The 23,123-nt window shown below is 41.5% G+C and overlaps 1 protein-coding gene and 1 long non-coding RNA gene across 3 annotated transcripts; one reads left to right on the top strand and one right to left on the bottom strand.

Moving 5' to 3' along the window:
• Positions 1-2: 2 nt before the first annotated feature.
• On the bottom strand, positions 3-18,748 carry iars2 (isoleucyl-tRNA synthetase 2, mitochondrial). 2 transcript variants are annotated; one of them, XM_089003820.1, is made up of 24 exons: positions 18,395-18,748; positions 17,664-17,783; positions 16,894-17,047; positions 16,670-16,818; positions 15,306-15,355; positions 14,232-14,341; positions 14,033-14,120; positions 12,680-12,795; positions 12,444-12,613; positions 12,263-12,353; positions 12,014-12,165; positions 11,739-11,899; positions 11,537-11,639; positions 9,926-10,019; positions 8,865-8,945; positions 8,291-8,399; positions 7,570-7,672; positions 5,234-5,356; positions 5,011-5,142; positions 4,145-4,251; positions 3,912-4,057; positions 3,638-3,828; positions 920-1,064; positions 3-860 (listed from the first exon to the last, which is right to left on the bottom strand). In XM_089003820.1, exons 1-24 carry the CDS (start codon positions 18,665-18,667, stop codon positions 715-717), a joined length of 3,114 nt encoding a protein of 1,037 aa, XP_088859946.1. In that variant the 5' UTR covers positions 18,668-18,748; the 3' UTR covers positions 3-714. The 2 variants fall into 2 exon arrangements, with proteins under 2 accessions (XP_088859946.1, XP_088859947.1); XM_089003821.1 differs by lacking the exon at positions 8,865-8,945.
• Positions 18,749-18,904: 156 nt separating this feature from the next.
• Positions 18,905-20,678, top strand: LOC148893847 (uncharacterized). The gene is made up of 2 exons (XR_016116033.1): positions 18,905-19,243; positions 20,155-20,678. It is a non-coding gene; the product is annotated as an uncharacterized LOC148893847 (long non-coding RNA).
• Positions 20,679-23,123: the final 2,445 nt, after the last annotated feature.

Below are 23,123 nucleotides of genomic sequence, written 5' to 3'. Positions count from 1 at the left end.
GATTCATGTTTCCATTTCTTTTTAACATACCATATTTTTGTATGTAGCAATGTATGATATTTCTGAATATTTGAGTTGATGATCCTCAGCTTCATTGATGTCTTATGTCTGAAGAGAAAAATCTTGTTTAGTGATGTGTGTGTGAATAAACTAATGCGATAACGGATGGGAGTGCACCTCAGTACTCGCAGTGCCTGTAATCCTTTCATTCACTCATTCTGGGCCCAGTGGACCGAATAGACATAATAAACAGGTAACCCTAATGTATTGAACTTGTCTTTTTATTCCCCTGGAAAGAAGATTTTCTCTGTAATCGGTAAAAAAAAAAAAAAAAAAAAAACTAGGTTTCCAAGTACACATACATGGTCTGGTCTTTCTCACCAGTTTCAAACAGCAAACACACTGAGATAACTGGATTTCTTTGAATGTATATCGCCCATATAAGTGCCATTTACAAACGTACTCCTGCCATGATCACATAGTGAGTGACATGATTGTAGTGAATTCATCCTCTTCTCTACACAAAACTAAAACAGCCCTTTGACTGATGTCTGACGGATTCCTCTTCAGTCAGTGCATTCCATATGAAATACAGTAAACCACCTCAATATTATAAATACAAAGTTTTTGGGAAAGCTCCTCTGGGGTGACAGATTCCTCGGCGGGAGGGTGAAAGCAGGACATTTTTTGAGCCGATGGGCTGCTTTTGGCCCATTACTGCGCTTTGGCGAGAACAGTCTGACAGCGCGGGCACAGGCAGTCTGGAGACTCAGCAGTGTAGCGTCGGCATCGTGGGCATCGATCAGCGGAGGTGGGCACTGCCGCTATATTATAGATGCTCTCCTCTCGAATAACACCGCCTCAAAACGTACATTTACAGTCAGTACCAGGAAACTTTGTTTTCTAACTAATGTCTTACCTTCTAAGTTGATGAGGAATGTTCCGTGGCTCACAAGAGTGTCAGATGGAAGGTCACGAGGCAGCGCGCCCCTCAGGTTGACTCGGGCTGCCATCATGAGCTCAACGAGCTGGGAGGAAGTCGAGGTGGGATCCACTTGGAGAGACTAGAATGTGAAGCCCAGAGTGACTTTGGGTGGATAAAATAAGACCCTCCACAAAATTGACAGATTGATGACAAACACAATGTAACTTGTCTTTTTTCAGAATCAGAATCAGAATCATCTTTATTGCCAAGTATGTAGGACACACAAGGAATTTGTTTCCGGTAGAACACGCTGCACTAGTATCGTTGTCAAAAAAAATGCTAAGTGGCACTATACAGTTCCATTTTGGCTACTGTTGAAAGAGTTAATGGCTTGGGGGAAGAAGCTGTTTAAATGTCTGCTGGATTTGGTGCGCATGGATCGGTAGCGCCTGCCTGAGGGGAGTAGCTGGAAAAGGTGGTGGGCAGGGTGCGGAGGGTCCAGTAGGATTTTCCGCGCCCTAGTTTGGATTCTTGCAGTGTGCAAGTCCTCGAGAGTGGGTAGGGCGGTGCCAATGATTTTTTCCGCCGTCCTAACTGTCCGTTGAAGTCGGATTTTGTCCATTTTTGTGGCGGCCCCGAACCAAACGGTGATGGAAGCCCTAATCCCTTGCAATCTTTAACATGTTGCAGCCATAACAATTCTGACTTAATGATTACTTGCTATAAAATAACGGCGAATCTATTTGAATATCATTACATATCTTGTCTATGTAGTCTATTCAATTAAATGTAAATTGAACATGATTTGCAATCCCTGATATCCTTGTCTTAGTTTATGTTTTGCATGATATGCCAGCTTCATTGGAAGGGGTTTGTCAAAAATAATCCTGAAAACTAACAAGACGAATCAAACATACATGTACATTAATGAATGGATGAATGAAGGAAAAAAAAAGAATGAATTAATACACACATAAATGCTGTACATACATAAACACACTCAAACATGCATATACTGTACACACACATAAACACATACACACATGTATGGGTGTATGGATGTATGTATGTACATAATGTTTTTGTGTACGTATGTGTTTATGTTTGTACTGTATGTGTATGCGTGCATGCAAATTTCCCCATTGCGGGACGAATAAAGGTATTCTTATTCTGATTCTGATATAAATACATACAGTACGTACATAAACACATACACATCCACACATACATCGACATAAACACAAATACACATTCATATATACATAAACACATACATAAATAAACACACACGTTCATATATCCATATATGAATGCATACATACACGCATACCTACAGACGTGGAGACATGCATGATACATACATGCATGTATACATACATACATACATGCATGGATACATACGTACGTACATACATACATATATGCATGGATGCATCCATACACACACACACACACACACACAGGCCTTTATTCGTCTCACAGTGGAAAAAAATACATTTCACAGCAGCAAAGTAATGAAAGGAATGAAAAAAGAAAAACAAAAAAAGGAGCTGCTGGAAAGGCAGCCACTCTCGCGACGCCGTCTTGAAATCAAAAGAACAAAAAAACACCAAATAACAAATAACATGACAAAACAAAGACACAGATAGTCATTTATTCTGAAGCACTTTCTGCACCCTCTTACATTATACATACATGCCTGCATGCATGTGTGCATGCCTGCATACATGCAGGCATGAAGAATGTGTGTTGCATACATGCATACATAAATACATACATACATACATACATACATACATTGAACTGTTTCAACAGTAGCCAAAATGGAACTGTATAGTGCCACTTAGCAGTTTTTTTGACGACGATACTAGTGCAGCGTGTTCTACCGGAAACAAATTCCTTGTATGTTCTACATACTTGGCAATAGAGATGATTCTGATTTGATCTAATAAATAAATAAATAAATAAATAAATACATACATACATACATACATACATACATACACAGTATACATGCATACATACATCAGTCCTGCCTGGAATCAAAAATCAAATGTTTGCTCTATTCCGATTTCGAAAACTTTGTTCGGTTTGGAAATTTCAGTTCTGTTGGCAATTTGCATAATCAGCAGCCAATCAGAAGCCAGCAACAAATAACTTTGTGTTCCGTCATAGCCTCAGAAGAATGATTCAAAAGAAGCTAACAAAACGTAAACGTAAATGTACAGCATCGTGGAAAGATGAGTTCACGTGGCTTGTAGCCGACGATGCAACGCAAACATTGCATTGCGCAAAATGCCGAAGAGTGTATGGACAACCGACAACTGGAGCAAAATCATCAGCAAGGGATATTTACTATAAATTAAGCAAGGGAGCATTGTGGTAGGTACATCCTTAATTAAAAAAAAAAACCTTAATACTTTCCAACAGTGGTTTTGTTTTGCGCTTAGTCGTCTTATTGTGTTTCAAATTGTGAAAAAATGGGCCAGGCAACTTTTCAGAGTTGTCTGCCCTGGTGTCCGGTAACTTTTTGGCATGAGTTTCAGACACTGCATACATGCATACATACTTACTGTACATACACACATGCATCCACACAAATACATAAATGCATTCACACATAAACGCATAAATACATACGTGTATACACACACAGGCAAATGCACACACACACCTACATAGTTGTATATCTTTCACGATATCACGGCTTACCTCCATAAGCTCAAACAAAAGGCCGGGTTCAATGGCAATGGTGAGGTCATACTGGGCCGCATTTTTGCCTGGAATGGAAGACAAAAAGGAGTCCCTGATGGCGCACGCACCCTCCACCGCCTCCTCCAGTCCCGGTCGCCTCCACACAGAGCTGCATTTGATCCAGCCGCTTCGAAATAGCGTCTCCTCTTCTGCAGAAGCCCCCACAAAAAAAAATCTTTAGGCATGTGAACAACTCGGCCGAGCCAAATGGTTGTCAGCGTGTTTAACTCACCGCCATGTCCCGGTGTATGAGCGTACACGTCTTCAGCCAGGTGAGGCAGGACGGGGGCAATGGATCTTGTCACCCCATCCAGAATCTCCTCCAAGACCGTCTGACACGATCTGCGACCCAGTGAGTCCTCGGGATCGCAGTACAACCTGGTCGGAAGTGGGAAGACAACAAGTCTGCTTCCCTTCGGCGTAGTCGCCGGCGTAACGTAAGACAGGTAACATCAAAGACGTTACCTGTCTTTGATGATGCTGAAATAAAAGCTGGAGAGGTCTCTGGTCATGAAGGCTTGGAGGAGGCGTATGACTCGTCCGGCATCAAACTCGCTGTAAGCGTCTGTCACCTTGAAAGGGATGCAGTACAATTAAAATGGGAAGTTGATGAGGACGCAGACCTCCGCCAAGGTGGCCCACCTTCTATTAGTGTGCTGTAAGAAATGTGTCAAATTCAACCGTTTCAGATTTCAAAACAAGCTCTGCTTTGTGAGGAAATTAAGGAAGAGATCAGCACACACACAACAAGAACTTTTTCTTCAGAAAAGGTGCGTTTTCAAGAACCGTAGCAATGTTCAACTACTGTGGCAAAAAGATGATAGAAGAGGGTTAAAGCTTTCTTTAGGAAATACAGTCCCTACTGCGTTGAAGTCAGACCTAAAACATGCTGAAATGTTTCTGCCATCATATTTGCAATGTTCCAATGTGAGGGAAGCAACCCAGCCAGCTTCCGAGCTTCCGGGAACACGATTGAAGCATGGTGAGAGCATTCACTTCTTGCCAGCTATTTAGTTAAAACACCAACACCGACCTGATTGGCTGCCAATGCAACATCCCTTTTCTCGATCTGAAGCAACCCCCCGTGTCGTTGCACGTGAACACAAGCAATCAACGTGTTGCTATCGTGTATTTCATGTCGGGACTAATGGCGCTAAATCGATCCGAAATTAACATATGGGAATAATTAGAAAATGGGTGCCCGAATCTGGTCTTCGGGACCTCCTATTCTGACTCTTCATGTCTCTTTGTCTCCTTCCTCCACGACACTTGTTTCAAATGACGGGCTTATCAATAAGCTTTGTCTGATCAAAGTCTTGATGACGTGTTACCTTCATGCTGTACTCGCGCAAAAGGTGCAACATGTACTGGTCGATGTACATCATATCTTTGGCCTCCACGGCCTGAGTCCTTGGGTCAAAGCCGTGCATGTTGCCGAGCAGGAACCGCAATGTGTTTCGGAGCTGTTGGAGATGAAAAAAGAAGACGAAGGCAATCAGATGATTGGCAAAGATCATCAGTGCAAAAGCGCGCAAAACTAACGGCACCGCTAACCTTGTTGATGTTTTCTCGGGCCGAGTTGAGGGCCGAAGGTCCGATCTGAACCTCGGAAAATATGTTTGACTCGGCCACCCACCATCGTAGCACGTCTGCCCCATAAGCTGGAATGCTGCCGTCCTGGAATGTGGGAAAAACGACACAGTGCGGAAACTGCAACTTAAAAGGTGCGTATCCTGCCAAAGTAACTTTTGGAACTTGAATCCATGTTCTGTACTAATTCCTCACCAAAAACAGCCCCAATTTGGTGCTTTCTTCCACGCATGCATCTCTGAATTATTCTGCTCATTCCTGCTCTCCAATTGATTGAGCAGCAGATTCATGAGAATGACACGGTGCTCATTCTTATACGCACAGAGAGGAGCCATCTTACTGATGAAACACACTCCCATTTTCTCGAGCAGCTAGGGGAACGCCTGATATGCGTGTCTGTGAAAGACATCCGTTCATTCATCTGTAGATTTAACAACCTAAAATACTGTCACTGCTGAAACATTTTGGCTCGCAAGAAAAGACAGTCTAATCATATCCTGTAGTGGCTGTAAAATGTACTTACACTAAGTGAAATTATGAAAAGTCCACAAATTGTCATACAAATTCCACATGCTCAAACAGTAACTTTGCAAGAAGCACCAATCATTAAATGAATTGATACTATGCCAATGACAACGATGGCCTTTAAATGTTCATAAAAGGTCCACCAAATGGCCTTCTGATGCTACCAGGCTAATCTTACTTTTTACATTATCCAGTGATACGTCATCTTACGAACTTAATTGGGTCCCAGAAAGTGTGTATAAGAAACCATTAAAAATGAGAATAATCCGCTACCAGGTCCCCATAAAACATAATTTTCTACCAAATAAGCCTTAAAACTACACAAAATAGACCTTATTTTATGTATAATAAATGTGCTATTGTATTGAAATTGAAGAAGTAAACTGTATTGTATAATAAAGTCGTTTTATTTACCTTTGTGATGGTCAATAGTTGCCTCTTGATGATATCCGAGTGAAGTTGCCGTGCTTTCTCGGCGATAATACCCTCACTCACACTGTGCCCCGCTAGCTGCTTTTCATTAATCCAAATCAACAGAAGTTTTTCAACCTCTTCGATTGCCCGAGACCGTTGCTTAGACAACACAGAAACACCCTCAGCCACACGTAGTAATGGTCGACTTAGCATACTGGTAGTGGCACGCTAAGTCACACAAACGCACACCTCGTTCGTGTTTTCCGATGATCTTCTTCTTCTGCTCGACCGTAATTTCCTTTTGTGTCCTTTTTGCCTTAGCACTAGCCTGTGGTTGGGTCTTTTTTGGTCCCACAATAGCAAAAGTATCGTCAATAACAAACCACGTCTGCACTCAAAGAAAAGTGGTGATGAAAACTAGTCCACCAGCCACCATGGCGCTGTTCGACCGGCTGGTTTGGTGTTCATCCGCCGAAAGCTAGTCCGCCAGCCACCTGTGTGGTTTGGTTCGTCCGCCGAGAATTAGTTCGTATGCCAAGATTATATTCTCGCGAACTTAATGTTTGTAAGGCGAAAAGTTTGTGAGCTAAAGCGTTTGTAAGATGAGGTTTACGATGTATGTCGACTTTTTTCTATTTGCAATAATCTGTAAAATGATGAGGTGACCCGGTCGTCAAGTGGTTAGCACGCTGACTTCACAGTGCAGAGATCGTGAGTTCACGACTCGGCCTCCCTGGGTGGAGTTTGCATGTTCTCCCCGGGCTCATGTGGCTTTTCTCCGGGTCCTCCGGTTTCCTCTCACATTCCAAAAACATGCATAGCAGGCAGATTTGAACACTCCAAATTGTCCTTCGGTGCGAGTATGAGAGTGACTGGTTGTTTGTCTCTGTGTGCCCAGCAATTGGCTGGCAACCAATTGAGGGTGTACCCCGCCTAGTGCCCGAAGATGGCTGGCATGGGCTCCAGAACCCCCCGCGACTCTAATGATTATAAAGCGGTCTGTAAAAGGGATGGATGGATGTAAAATGATGCAAATTTCATCGACCCTTGTACGATACAGTGGGTATTTTTTTTTCTAAATTATTGATCACAAAAAATGACATTGAAGCAGAACTTTCCTCAAAACCAAAGACTCCTCCACTTACACGTACATACACAAAAACGTTGGCTCACACTTGACTATGTCACAATTGGGTGATGTTAGCAAAGTTGCAAAAATGCATGATGGAGATTTCTCAAGATTATTATTTGCCATCAATGCTGATTGTGTGTCAAAAGACAGGACTCACAGTTGCATGCAAGGATGAAACCGCCTTTAAAAAAAAAAAAAAAAGAGGTTGAGATTAGATTTTTGTTTTCACCTTTGCACCATTGATGACTGCATCCGGATCCACGACATTCCCGAGAGACTTGGACATTTTTTCTCCCTTCTCATTGACCGCAAACCCATGGACCACCAGTGATCTGTTCAAATCATTCAAGGATTTAATCATTCTGAACAAAGAGATATCATTTGTATGCAACTGTGAAAACTGTGTCGGTCGGTGCGGCTCGATGGTCGCCTGGTAATTGTGTCTGCGCAAAGCTGTAGTGTTCGATTCCAGCTACGGCCGTCCTGTGTGGAGTTTGCACGTTCTCCACGTGCCTGTGTGGGTTTTCTCCAGGCACTCTGGTTTCTTCCCACATTCCTGGCAGGTTAATGAAACACTCTAAATTGTCCCGAGGCGCGAGTCTGAGCATATTTGTCTTATTTGTCTTTGTGTGCCCTGCGGTTGGCAGGCAACCAGTTGCACTGCCCAAAGAAAATCGGGATAGGCTCCAGCATCCCTAACAAACTTTGTGAGGATTAAGCAGATTAGAAAATGGATGTTTAGTTAATCACGGGACGCATTTGGAGGCCATTCACATTTACATTGATACCGTCTCATTGTGTAGCAGTGATAAATGCCTTTTGTGGTTATTTTTTTCTTCAGATATTTGGCCAAGAAATATTCACATTCTGGTTGCTTTGTGCAGTTGATAAACGTCCGCATTCTCTGCCTACCTGCGTGTAAAAATGTTTCCATGTTGGCAAAAACTCACTTGTAAGGTGCCTTGTTCCTGACAGCGACGCTGGTGAGCAGTGATGACTGAAACCAGCCTCCGATCTGGTCCTTCCCTTCCACGTACGCGTCCGCCCTGCAGTCTGTCTCTTTGGGGGAAAGGAAAAGAGGCCTACTGTTTGTTCCAGTCAGAAAACATTGGGGGCAAAGTTACTTTCTGTTAGTTCTTGTCTACAGAGCACTGAACATGGAAATATCAGAAAGAGGGCAACAGCCATTAGCAGACGCTTACGAAAAAGCTGTTAACGTGGCAGATCAAAGGCAATTGGAAAAAATGCCACCCCGGATGAGCAGTCTGCCTCCTCCCTAAACAGTCCAAAAATTGGTGGTAAAGACGCAAAGCTGTTTGCCAATGCTGGACAAAGCAGGAGACGTCCTGCATGCAAAAGATGCAGAGCAACAGGAGGCCATGAACCAAGAGGGGTATCAGTCATCTGCAACTAAGGCCCAAGTGAGGAAGAACGAGCATTTGGAGGCACGAGATGAGTAAGAGCTTGGCAAAAGGAAAAGAGCCTCGTCCGTGTGTGGCCCATGAAGGAAATTGCTCCAACAACCTGTGACCAGTGGTTTACGGAGTGGCATTGGGAGCCAGCTGAGATGAGACTCAAGCTCCTCAGAGTCTCCCTGCAGCTCCTCTGTAAATGACAACAATCCAACATTGGAAAACATTCACCAAACCTTTATGGAGAACCTTCTGGAAAATTGACTTTGGAAACGTTTTTATAAATGTTTGTGTCTGTCTCTGGAGTGCCTAACCACCATGGACCAATAAAGAGTGAAATTAAATTGAAAGTCTGAAGTTACCTGCTCATTTCTACGATTTGGCTAATTCACAATACACTGACACCTCGGCTTACGAAAGCTTTAGCTCACGAACTTTTCGCCTTACGAACATTAAATTCGCGAGAATAGAATCTTGGCATACAAACTAGTTTTCGGGAAACACACGGAGCGCCACAATGGCTGGAAGACTACTTTTCGGCGGAAGAACACCAAACCTCACGGCTGAATAGCACCAACGTGGCTGCCAGACTACTTTTCCACCCCCCCTTTTTCTCTGAGTGCGTACGTGGCATACACGGTTTGTTTCTCAAGGATACATTTGCTATTATGGGACCGACAAAGACCCTACCACAGGCTAGTGTTCAGCCGAAGAGGACACAAAACAAAATTATGGTCGAGCAGAAGAAGATCATCGAGAAACACGAACGATATCATCAAGAGGTGATTATAACAAGTTGAAAATGCCCCTTCATCCGGTCTGAGGACACCACAGCTAACAACAACAAATAAACATATACCATTACAACAGGCCGTTTTGATTTTTTAGGCAGAACCTCGGATGCTGTATTGTATATTATTCCCATGTTGGGAGTGTACCAAATGAACCGCCCAGTAAGAAAATGTGAACTGATGGTACCACTGAAAGAATCATGGTGCCTTAGTTTCACATTAACACATTTCCAAAATATTGACTATCTGTTCAGTGTTTAAATATCTATGTACTGCAACAGAACTGACTGATAAGTCGATTGTGACTCTGGCAAACGATCTGATTTGTTACAGCGGGGCGTTTTGCATCTTAAAAGCAAGCCGCAGATAGAATTAGTTTTACCTTCTAGGACAGCTGCCCATGACGCTCCGCTGTCAAACCAGATGTCAAGCACATCTTCTCCACGGACATAATCAGTTGCTGGTCCTGTTTTACTCTGATCGAGACATACAGTAAAAGAGGAAAGCAGTGAACAACACATACTCACTAGCCAATCATAACAGAGTTATTCAAAGAGTAGGGAACTGCTCTGTACTGACACAAATAGTGTTCCTCTCATCATGATTACATACAAATTATGCTGTATTACAGTAGCCACCCAAATAAATAAATACATAAATAAACTAATAAATGAATAAATACAAAAGCTTGGGGTTAGATTTTTAATTGTCATTTCCAACTGCACATTAACAGCCCCTTTAAAAGCCATTTCTGGCTAGTTTTCAAGCACTACTGGACATGTTATTGCATAAATACAATGCTACTGATTAACGTTGGATGGTGCAACTTACAACATAATTACCGGAATAAAAATTATATTGTAAATAAATAAGTGACATGGTCCTAACACAGCACTTATTGTCCGGTGCCAGAAATAAATAAATAAATACAAAAACAAGCAAACAAGAGATAGATTTAGAGCGGCCCGTTAGTCGCGTGGTTAGCACAGTGCAGAGGTCGCGAGTTTGAGTCCCGCTCCTGCCTCCTTGTGTGGAGTTTGCATGTTCTTCCCGGGCCTGCGTGGGTTTTCTCCGGGACCTGCGGTTTCCTCACACATTCCAAAAACATGCATGGCAGGCTAATTGAACACTTAAAATTGTCCCTCGGTGTAAGTGCGAGAGCGAATGGCTGTTTGTCTTTGTGTGACTTGCAATTGGCTGCCTACTGCCCAGGGATGGCTGGGATAGTCTCCAACACCCCTTCGCAACTCATGTGAGGATAAAGCGGTTCATAAAATGGATGGATTGATAATATTGTTATGCAATGTGATTTTTTTTAAACAATTGACAAAAAAAATGAGTCCGAGTCCAAAATGAGCAAATCATTTGATGTCTAGCTGTGTTATAACGTGGTGATCTGCTGATATTAAAGATAACCACAACTCCCTGAATTTGTCTTGCGCCCAAAAAAAAAAACACTGGGTGAAAATCATATTTTAATAATGGTGGAATGAAACATGGGGTAGATTGGTTTTGAATTAACCATAAATCACTCATTAGGGGAGGTATGGGGGTGCTAACCTCGACTCACTTTACCTCAGTGACGTGCGGTGAGGTTCATGGCTGGTGAGGCACTGACGTCATCAATGACGTCATCGCTCGTCTCTACTTAGTATTTGAACGGTAAATTCAGTGATTTTGAAAAAAATCCTAAAACGGTGAAGTTAAATGGACAAGAACTTCAAAGTACAAATCACTAAATACATCTAACTGTTTAATTTATTTTTTCATTTGATATTTCCATGACAGCTTGCCATGATGACAGGTGAGGCAGCCACTGACTGCACGTCACTGCTTTACTTCCAAACTGCATTACAAAGTGTCAAACTCAATCCAGACGACACTATACAATAGGAGTGAATGATGAAGCTCTTGCATTTGATGTTGTTTAAACTTGTGCGTGTCTTTCTGGTAATAAAGTGTATTCTGAGTGCACACATTTTGACACACCCACCTTCTTGAGGATATCTGCTGGCAGTAGTGTTTCGATTGGAAGCTCCCACCAGCAGTCGCTGCCCTTTTCCTTGAAGAGAGTCGCTATATGGGACACTGTGTGTCTGCACAGAAAGGAATGGATGGCACCGCAAAACGTTCAACCAATTTACAAACGTTTTGTGTTTCATGATGATGACGTTTGGTTTAGGACAAATCGTTACTTGTTCATGAGCGCCTCGCCAGATTCTTTGTGGTAGAAAACTGGGATGGGGACCCCCCAGCTGCGCTGCCGTGAGATGCACCAATAGGTGCGTCTGTCTAGCATGGTTAGAAGGCTGCTCCGTGCTGACTCTGGTAAAATACGAACCTTTTGCAGCGCATCCTAGACACTCGCACGCACACACAAGCAGCTCTTTTAATTTCAACACAAGCCAGAAGTTCTGTTTATGTACATAAAAACAACACAGGTGGAGACATTTTTTGTCAAAGTTTTGACCTTTGCCTTGTCCTTGAGTGAGCCGGTGTTAATGAACCACTGTTTGCTGGGTCGGATAACAACAGGTTGCTTGGTCCTCCAGTCATATGGGTAACTATGAACGCAATCCTCTTCTTTGACCAAAGCCCCACATTCTTTCAGCATGCAGATCACTAACAAACACATGTACACAGCGCAAGAGGAAAGGCAAATGAGCCCAATCCCAACAACAAAGGAAATGCATCCATTTTGAAAACTTTTTCTCAATACCTTTTTCATTGCCCTCTTTAAAGACAGACAGATGCTGGAGCTCCCGGCCTGCCAGTTCTGTGAACTTGCCATCTTCGTCCACCAGACACTCCTTCAAGAGCAATCACAATAGTTGGACATACGTCAAGCGCTTTGGCTTTTCTCGCTCAAGTTTCTTATTCGGCCCCAAAGTAGACCATACCACAGGGAGTTTGAACTGAGAAGCCACGCCGTAATCCTCCATGCCGTGAGCTGGTGCTGTGTGGACCAATCCTGTTCCTTTCGCCATTGTCACATGATTGGCGGGCAAGAGTGGAACTTCCTTGTTTGGAAGAGTGGGATGCTTGCAGATACCACCCTCTAGTTCCAATCCTATTGTTAAGATACCAAATATTCAGGTGTGTGTGGGAGGGGGTGGTTCCATGTGTGTGCGTGTACCAGTGAAGGTGGCGACACTCTCCAGCTCTGTTCCCAACACTGCTGCCATACTGACAGAGCGCTCTGTGGCCATTAAGAGCAGTTGAGGGTTGTCTTTCCTCCTCACCACAGAGTACCTGTAAATACATTACACCATCAAACGCAATACATTTGGTGGTTTGTAACACTACACATATTCACATTTGATCGCCCAGTTATTTAAAACGCATTCAGTGAAATTCATTTTATTATCATGTTGTTTTTGTCATAAAAAAGAAGTACAGTATTTCCATTCGAGTGTGGCTTCACTCCACCTCATTATATTTGGTGTTTGTTGCTGGTAGCTACAATGTGGTCAGATAAACAAAGACACAAAGTGTGCTCCATGACTTCGTTTACAAAATTGCCCTCCAACAGGCCAGCAGCACTCTAGTGGAAGAGATGCAAGATATTTAAGACAAGAGGCAGGAAAGGTCCCGAAAGCCACTCAGTTGGAGTAATGACTTCTAAAAGATCTGTTGCCACAGAGCAGAAAGGATGTCAAAGTGTGAGAATTACTGCACATTGTGTTTGCTTGTGTTGCTGCTATGTGTGTGTTAAAGTCAGTTTTTGGAAGTTTTATCATTATTGTAACAACTAAGCTTATTTTTGTTAGCTCACTTAGGACATTTCCCATTATCCGTTACCACCAAAGCTAGCAGACTTCCTTCAGACACAATTATATATTTTGGTTGGACATTTGGGTGTTCAAATGGAGAATATTTAATTCTATTTTGGATTTTGTCCAGTAAATTGCAGAAAAACTACTGGCTAAATGAACCCCACAGAATATGCAGCAGGCACTTTCTAGACACAATTATATATTTCAGTTGGATGATTTGGGTGTAACAAATGGAGAATATTTATTTCTATTTTGTCTATCGTGTGCATTTTTGTGTGCTTGAACCGGGAATGGAAAATAAAACAATTGAGGGAAGCACACATAGCATCTCCAAGGGAGTCTTCTTTTCTTGTTCTCAAAGAGATGTTATAAATAATCAGGTGCAGGAGAATTATTGTTTATTTAATTATGTGTTTAAAGAGAATTAGAGGTGTAACATTCACTTATAAAAAAAACAATTTAGTCTACTTATTTATTCGATTCACACTTACTATAGGGTGGTGGGGTCAGTCCTCCCCATGATAAACAGCAAAAATAAGCAACTGCCCTTTTATTTGATAAAACATGACATATTTTTAAACCTCAATTTTTCAAGAAGCCAAGGCAATAGTTGTATTAACATGTTAACATCTATTGAAACGGGTTTGGCATTTGGGATTACAGTGCTGATTGGCAACATTTGCACATGCAGGAAGTCTCGCGCTGATGCTTACTGGGCATTTGGCATGTAGCAGACCGCCTGGTTAGCGGGGATTGTCCAAGGCTGCGTGGTCCAGACCAATACAGAAATATTGCCCTGGACTGGAGAGGAACAAATGTCAAGACAGAAATTCTGACATATTTGAAGGGATCTTCCACCCAATACAAAATAAGCTGTTTTCTGAGTGACCAAAATGCAAATGTGTTCATTACCTGCTTTAGATGCTAACTTGGGTGGCACGGTGACCAGAGGGAATGTGGCGTAGATGGCTTTGCTCAGATGCTCAGGGTTGTATTCCAATTCTGCCTCGGCTAAGGCAGTTCTAATAAGACAGGAATATATTGTAACATGAAATGTAGGCTGCGCTTTAAAAAAAATAGTTCAAATGCTGAGACATGCTGTTCAGGAGGGTCAATGCCATAGAAAAGAAATGGCTAATGGGGACAAACTTAAGCAGAAAATTTTGGATTCCAATTAGCCTGTAATGCATGTTTTTGGAATGTGAGAGGAAACCAAGGTACCCTGAGAAAACCCACGCAGGCCCAGGGAGAACATGCAAACTCCACACAAGAAGGCCGGATCTGGTCTTGAACTCACAACCTCCGCACTGTGATGTCGATGTGCTAACCACTTGACTACTGGGCTCCGTGCAAGGTAAATATGACATTTAAAATATGCTTAAGTATTACCATAAACTACAAAGTATATACAGCACAATTCTTTCTTGTAATCATCACATTGCACTATATCTTCTCTTTGCATTTCCCTTCAGGGGCCGCCCCAGCAAATCAGTTGCCTCCATCTGAACCTGTTTTGTGCATCCTCCTCTCACAGAAGCTACCTTCATGTCCTCTTTCCCAACATCCATAAATTTCCTCTTTGGTCTTCCTGTCGGTCTCCTGCCTGGCAGTTCAAGACTAGCATCCTTCTCCGAATATATTCACTCTCTCTCCTCTGAATTGCACTATATGCGGTAGGCTAATGCCAGTTAGCCAGCCAACATTGATATGTACCTGAAAACGTCGATTTTTCTTGTGAAAGCTCAAGTACGTAAAATAATGCTGCATTTTGGATTGATTGCAACCCTGGGATTTGGTTCAGTAAATTGCAGAAAAACTACTGGCTGAATGAACCTCACAAAATATGCAGCAGGCAGTTCAGTCGGGTTCAAGCTCATTGCTTTGATCTTCCAAGACACAAATTACATCATTGCTTTTTTGTTCTTCCTTTGATAACCACATTTCCAAGATTTCATGTTGTAAATTATGCGAAAAATGGCTTTATACCTTGATGAGGGAGACCAAAAAACAGGCTTGTAATCTTGATAGATGAGCCCCTAAGAGACAACACAGTGAAATTAATACACTTGAATTAAGAGTACCTCGTCAAAAACAGTACTCAGCACAGAAAATCTGTTGTTCCTCCCCAATCAAATAATAGCAAGCAAATTAGCGTTTAAAATATTTGACACCAGCAAGACAATTAGAGCAGATGAAGCCACGATGGATCAGAATTTTCACAATTAATGTATTATCAATCATGCTTGTGTTCTTTATGGTTCCTTGGGGGCACTATACTATTTGGCTATGTTATAATTAATAACTATGACATTTAAAAACCGTACAAAGAAAATGAAAAATATTTATAATTTTGTGGAAGAGAACATAAAATGTAAAAAAAATAAATACAAGAAGAAAAGAAAAAGAAGCTTGCTACAAAAGTGTACACACCCCCACGCCCCAAATAGTAACAATTCTTTTATAAAGGCAGTGGCGGGCCGTGAATTTCATTGCTAGGCCTTCAGTACTGCTATTTCTGATCAATAGACTGGAAAAAAAGTGTGGTGTGATTGACTACAAGTCCACTAGTGCAGTGGTCCCCAACCTTTTTTGCACCAAGGACCGGTTTAATGTTAGACAATATTTTCACGGACCGGCGGATAAATACAACAAAATAAAATGATACAACAGGAATGGAAACGTTGTTTTTCTTTCTTTGAAATATAATAATAAACTTGAATCCATTGTGTCAAGAGTAAGTCATAGACGGATGTAATCTGGTAATTTTTCATTTTTCAAAATAAAACAGTTCGGACTCAGATAATAAATAAAAGGGAAATTATGTAAATTATGTATTCTTTCTGCGCGGCCTGCTACCAAATGACCCACAGACCGGTACCGGTCCGCAGCCTGGGAATTGGGGACCTCTGCACTAGAGGGTACCATTGACAACCGCCTTCAAGAACGCGACTCGAAATCTGATTCATTAAAGCAACAGTTCGATCGACATATTTGATGCGACAGGGCCCGCAAAACTGATTTTGAAGGCGTCCAGGTAGATTTGTGACCGTGGTAACAAATGATGGCTGAAATATGATTGGTTAAATGTTTAAATATGAAAACACACATCTGGAAGGAGCGCAAAGGGGAAAAGTAATGAAAGGAAGCTGAAATAATATTTTGAATTATTTAATAAGAATTCATGGAGAACATATAATTAACATCAATCCAGGATTCAGATATTTTTAGGCCAGCAGAAAAGGCTTTGCAGGCGTTGATGGTCCGCCACTGCCTAAAGGACCTTTGCATTAAAACATTTTTCCAAAAAATACATGAAAAAAAATTCTGTTCATACTTTCAGAATGACCCACCTTGCTGTGCATCTCCTGGAACACTTTCAGCTGAGCGGCCTCGTAGGCACCATCATAGGTGTAGTAGCACTGCGCCCAGTCAGCCATCACCCCCCAGCGTCGGAAAGCAGCCTTCTGACGCTCTATGGCTCCCTTTGCAAACTTTCGAGCTACAAACAAACCCATATAATGAAGAAAATCCAACACACATGACATTTACCGGGCTACCTGCATTTCTTTCCTACCCTTCTGCCTGATCTGCAGTGGACTGAGATCCGCAGCACCCAGCTCGCCCAGAGCTTTCATCTCAATGGGGAGACCATGGCAGTCCCAGCCTGGGATGTAGTGCACCTGTCGGCCTCTCAGCATCTCAAAACGGTTATGGATGTCTTTCAGGATCTGAAAAAAAAATTAATAAATAGTTCGAATTGATGTAATGCCACAGTTCTTTATCATCCATATCAATTAACAAAAATAATGAATTAGACATCTTATTTTTAGCTAAGCTTTTTTAAAATTCAAACGTGGAATATTCATTTACAATATACACCCGATGATTTCAAACAAACTTGATTTGAAACAATTTCTCCATTCATTTACTATGGATGGGTAATGAGATATGTAAATAACCCGGGAATTAGTTTTTCTTACAAACTGCAGTATCAGTTGACTCCATATAATGTGTAGTAGTTTCATAGTGAGGTGTTCCAAATACTGTACAGTACTTATTTTTCTGTAAAATGTTGTTTTTATTTATTGTACAATAATGACTCTGTATCTACTACAACACAGGTTAACTTATATTAGTTATATATAAAAGTAGCTTAAATTATAATACTGTATTGGTTTTGATAAATTACCGGATAAAACAAGAATAAAGAAAAGAGTACCACAAAGCAGTACTGGCTCAATTCGCAGTTTCATGAAGAGCATTATCATTAAAATCTCAATGACACTCATCCCTAACTGCGACAGTGAGCAACAGAGGGAAAAATAAAAATACATATGTATTGACCTTATTAAGCGCATGTCCAACGTGTGCGTCTCCGTTGGCATATGGGGGTCCATCGTGAAGGCAAAATTTCTTGGCCTTCCTCTCACTCTGCCAAGTGTACAAACTTGCAAAGCCACACTTCTGCAAACAAAACACGCCCGTAGACGTTTAACACTTAACAAAAATGTATGGTAAGATGATTAGATATGGGAAAACATCTGCTGTGTGTGTGTGTGTGTGTGTGTGTGTGTGTGTGTGTGTGTGTGTGTGTGTGTGTGTGTGTGTGTGTGTGTGTGTGTGTGTGTGTGTGTGTGTGTGTGTGTGCGTGTGTGTGTGTGTGAATTGTTAATTCACTGCACCATGTACATTTCTCCAGTGTGAAACTAATAAAGGCTAATTTAATTTAATCGAATATAATATAAAACAAACGTAAAGCTAATTAAGTGTTATGTAACAATTGGTGAAGTCTGCGATGGTGTGCAACTTTACTGATTCATAGCATAAATAGAGTAACAAAAAAAAGTTAACACTCCTACGTCACACGCGGCTTGTGATTGTATTTTAAATTGTGCCCTTCGGGAATACTGTAACAACAATGTCTTCGTGTTTCTTGGCGAACTGATGACACAAATAACAACACTAATAAGACAGGTCCAAACTGCTGTTGCACGGGTCATGCCGTCAACAAGGAAGTCATCAAACATCTCGATGGTTTTGCAACTGAGCATTTGTCCAAAGGTGGTCGGTCGTACCTCCTGAATCTCGATTTCTCTGTCAATTAGTTTCTGTCCTGCCAGTTTCATGGGGAAATCCGTCCGAGGAAGAAGCACGGTGTCCCGGTACAGTCCCTGAGCAGAGCCCGTCTCGACAGACTGAGTGCTGCCCTCGTCCGCGGAAACACCAACACCATGACAGCGGCTCGAGCTACACAAGAAGGACCGCTGGTGGACGTTTCCTCCACAATGTGACCCACGTCCCCATCTCGTTAGCGTCCGTTTTACGGCCAAACCACGGCACAGCAGCATGGAGGTATTGATCTTTTGGTTGGAAATGCCAATGCGCGGTGACGTCTTAATACGTCCTTCGGCACTCAGATTGTTTCTATCGGAAGAATACAAAAGGGAGGACAACTACGGAAAACCGATGTGATCAAAATAAACACTCGCGCAACGGTATACCAACTATCCAAAAGAGGGCACTATTTGGCAAACCTACATCAACATTTTATGTACTGAACTTTTCACGTAGTACTCTAAACTTGAATCACATGATTAGACGATCAGATAGGTGTGCTACAGATAAAAACAATTTCATGCGAGATAGATTCTCTCTTTAATAGTAATAGTATAGAAAAATAAAACCTGATAAATCAAAAAAAAAAAAACACTTCTGAAAGCACGTGAACGCAGAGGAATAGTCGGGGCGTCGCTGCGTGATATCTTCTGGGGTATAAATAAGGGCTGGGCTTGTAATTTCAATCATCTTGCCACAGAGCTCCCTTCATTACTCCTTGGACGCTCAAGGTTCTTTTCGCTCCCAACAAGATGAAGCTGTGTGTTACCTTTGGTGCTCTTCTCGTGATTCTTGCACTTTCAGCCCAGGTAAGTTATGTTTTTTTTATTTCGAGTTTAACATTTTTTTTCAACTCTACTCTAATGAGAATGGCTTTGTTTCAAACGAGCAAACTCTCGTTTCGTTCATGTGTAGATCACTGAGACGTTTGGCCTTTGACGTGTGGGAATGTGAAATGAGTCTAAATTGAAAGAGACATTTTATCTGCTTCTCTGAGATCATAATAATAACAAACATGTAATTTACAAGCACCTTTCAGAGCACCCAAGGACACTTTACAATTAAGAGCACAATAAAACGACAAAATAATAAATAATAAAAGAGCTGATTAAACTAAACTGAATGCAATTTTAAACAGATGGGGTTTGAGGTGGAAATTGAAAGTGGGAAGAGAGTCAATATTACGGATGTTGGGTGGAAGTGAGTTTCAGAGTTTAATATAGATATTGATACACTGTAGTCAGACATTATGTAGAACAGATTGCGCTAGAAATCTTGACATTCTTCAACTGCATACCCCCACACCCCCAAGCTATCATTTGAGACGCATTCAGGTGTACAGTATTTGTAATTAGGGCGAGGTGAAACTTTCCAAATTACTGGACGGAAGAGTACTACGGATATTTCAGTAGAGGTGGCGCTTACACTTATTTGTCTGACTAAATGCATAATTAATACATAGTGAGCAGTTCTTTTAAAATAATTTTTCATTTAAACAAAGTCTGGCACTTAGTCCTAGACTGGAAACCTTTTCAAACAGCAACATAATCAATTATATAAATGAATTGTGAGCAGTTTGCAGAGAAACGGAAGTGTTCCTCATGATATGGAAATTCTTTGTTGGTTGTTGTGCTTAAAATGCTACCAGCCATTCGTAGAGGAACACTGACTGGAGGTGTAAGCAGCCTACATTTACAGTATTTGGCTGTTTCCATTGCAGGTGGTTGATGGAGAGAATACCACTTATTCACCCGTGATGACATCAATGGCTGCATCCAGCTCAAGCCCAGCCGCTGCCAACACGACTGATAAGAACGCATGCTCCAGGATCAATGCCTCCATCTTATTGACCCTGGCCCTCGCCTTGGCACCTCTGTTTCACAGTCGATGGTGCTGATGGTGGTGTTACGAGTTTCTTCACTGGACATTAAGAGTTCAATGCCCGTGCTACTTGGTTTATCCAAAGATGAGACACCTGGTGTTTGATGATCTGAATGTACTGCTGCAACCCTTTGTCAAGTAGTGAAAGTATCGCATGGACTATCACCAGGAAATAACTCGCTGTGTGCTGTCTAACAGTTGCTGATGTCTTTGTGTTAATGTCCAGTGAGTGCTTTTTTTTTTATATACGTATATCAAATGATGTGAGTTAAACTTTGTACTTTTGAAGACATAAAAAATAATGCTTTTTAGGTCTTGAAATATTTTGTAAATTCAATAAACATTAAACGTGTAAACTCTGAATTTTTTGATGTTCACTCACTACTTGTGTATTGTGAAATTGAGCTAAATTGGTAATGCAGTTACTCAATAATTCTCTGCCTTACTGGTCTCAGGCAGGTCTGGTGTAAAGCTCTTAAATTAAAGTTCTACGCTCTTCAGTGAAACTCTAAGATGGTAACAAGTTGACTATCTTAAGCATTTCAAAATATATTTTTCACATGACTCACTAAATCACAAGTGAGGTTTATTTTATTAATCAGACCAATGACACAAGTGTGCTTCATGCTCTTTATGCACAGTTTAATCAGGATGCTCAACATGGAACACACCTCCACTACATACTGCCCCCAAACCGCATGTAATATAAGACCGCTAGAAAATGCAATGAGCAATAGAAATTGGGATAACTAAACTCAAATGGTTGAAATGATGGGGGTGGAGGGGCTTTACTTGCTAAGGGGTTTTGGAAAGTTGGTTAAGGCACTGAAGTTGCTTGACTGAAAACCAAGTAATTTCAAGCCTTGGCCATCAAAGTAAAAGCTGCGTTTGGCATTTACGTGAAATCTTCCACAGAATGGCATATTTGCAGCCAGAATTTGACAAATGGATATGTTGTGATTCATCCGTGGTGTATTTTACTGGAAGAAGCATAAGTTCTCAATTGAGACTACTGCATTAAATTGTCATGTTGGTAAATGTTAAATGAAAAGGACGTAGGTCGCTACTGTTACAAAGTATACCTGTTTAAAACTAATGGCGATAAAACAAAGGAGGATCAATAATTGACATTCAGCAGGTGAATAATTCATACACTGGCTAGTCCAGCCTTCACCTGCCCGTTGGACTTTCAAATGGGCTTTTTCCAAGAGTGATTCATGGAATTCTCTGGACTCCAGCTTGATTTGGTTTTGGGTGGGAATTGCCTTCCACCCCCTGTTTAGGACAATGGCGCCATTGTTCCGCTCATCTTATCTTCTGAAAAACAGACTTCACTACGATGTGTGCCATATTGTGTCCATCTTTCATTTTTTTTTTTTTTACTTCCTGGTACTACGGTTACCGCAATTATGCATACATGTTTCTCCTCTCGCGTTTTCATATCTTACGTCAAGAACAGCGACTTTTGGAACATGCCGCGGTCACATTCCTGCAGCTCAGGAGCAACTCTTGACTGTAGTCGGAGTGTAGTCAGGTGATGGGGACTCGACTTGTGTTTTAGTTGACTAACAGAGTGTGACCACTCAAGCGCTCTTCCACTTCCCTTTCCCGCCACTCCACATATCCCCCGAAACTAAAGGAAATCTGAGCTGGGGTGTGTGACAAAGTGGGGGAGGAAAGCAAACATGGCACATGGGGGTTTAGGAAGATGACTGGCTTGAGATTTAGACATCAAAACTAAAATCTGTGATGAAATTAGTAAGTATAGGAGTGCATTGACTTTGGACTCATTGAATCTTGTCTGACAAAGCAATCTCACACCAAACACTAATCAGATAGGTGTTTTTAATCGTAAAACTGTCAATCTAACTCATTCAGACTTCTGTTACACCTCATTCCTCTGAATTGTGGTTTACCCAGCATGAAACTAATAACAACACATTTCACGAAACGGATATTGTACCCACAAAGTGAGTTTGCTTCGCATTGCATGCCAACCACAGCTCATCCCAATGATGGAGTCGATCATAAAATCATGATTTGAATTGCCAGAAAACTCTTACTTTATTGACAATTACTGGTATGTCTCACAGTAATAAATCACGAATCACCAGGTGTTCGTTTGAATGTCTCTACACTGTTTAATTGTCGATACTCACCAGTTGGAGGAATGGCTATTTTTATTCCATTCTAGCAGTATCAGTATGGTGGGGTGTTGTTGGTAGTTTAGAACTTGAGAGCCCTGACTTAAAAGCAACGAAAGATGAATCACAACACAGGTTGTACAGGTCAAGTGCACCATCTGTAACCTCTCGGTTGTCACTCTCAGTTGGGATCCTCATAAATCTCAAAAGTATTTTTTTTTTAATTGAAAAAAAACAAACCCTTTCATTTGTATTTTTTGTTTTTAACATGCCGTTGTTGGAAGTTCAGAAGCTATTTACAATAAACGGAATACTTTTTGTACAGAATGTCACTAGGACCCTATCAACTAATGGAATCTCTCTGCACTTGTTCCCCACCCATATTGGATGGCATTGCAATTTGGAACCCCTTTGAACTATACATGTATAATGCATTAAGTTGCCAAGAGTTAAACATATTTCCACATGAATGAATGAACTAAAGCTCAGTCAGTAAAGACAAATCCAGGATGTCGTCATGCCTTTTGGCTGATCTGAGCTGGGATAGGCCTGAGTTTCTCACAACCCTCAACAGGACAAGAATGACATTCAATACGTTTGTTGCTTGACCTCCACTCCATTTTTTTTCTTCACGCTCAAGTAAACGTGAGCACTATTTGTATTT

This window comes from Hippocampus bargibanti, linkage group LG09 (genome assembly GCF_051943395.1).
Source record: "Hippocampus bargibanti isolate YZ-2025 linkage group LG09, ASM5194339v1, whole genome shotgun sequence".
NCBI lineage: Eukaryota > Metazoa > Chordata > Actinopteri > Syngnathiformes > Syngnathidae > Hippocampus > Hippocampus bargibanti.
This window is presented reverse-complemented; position numbering and strand designations above follow the sequence as displayed.

What these genes read in the sequence shown, in the direction of transcription:
- iars2 (XM_089003820.1), bottom strand. Translation starts at nt 18,667, where the DNA reads ATGCTGCTGTGCCGTGGTTTGGCCGTAAAACGGACGCTAACGAGATGG. An exon ending in AGGAACAAGGCACCTTACAA is followed by an intron (nt 7,673 to 8,290) that starts GTGAGTTTTTGC and finishes TGATTTGAACAG; the next exon opens with ATCACTGGTGGTCCATGGGT. An exon ending in TTCAGCATCATCAAAGACAG is followed by an intron (nt 4,058 to 4,144) that starts GTAACGTCTTTG and finishes ACTTCCGACCAG; the next exon opens with GTTGTACTGCGATCCCGAGG.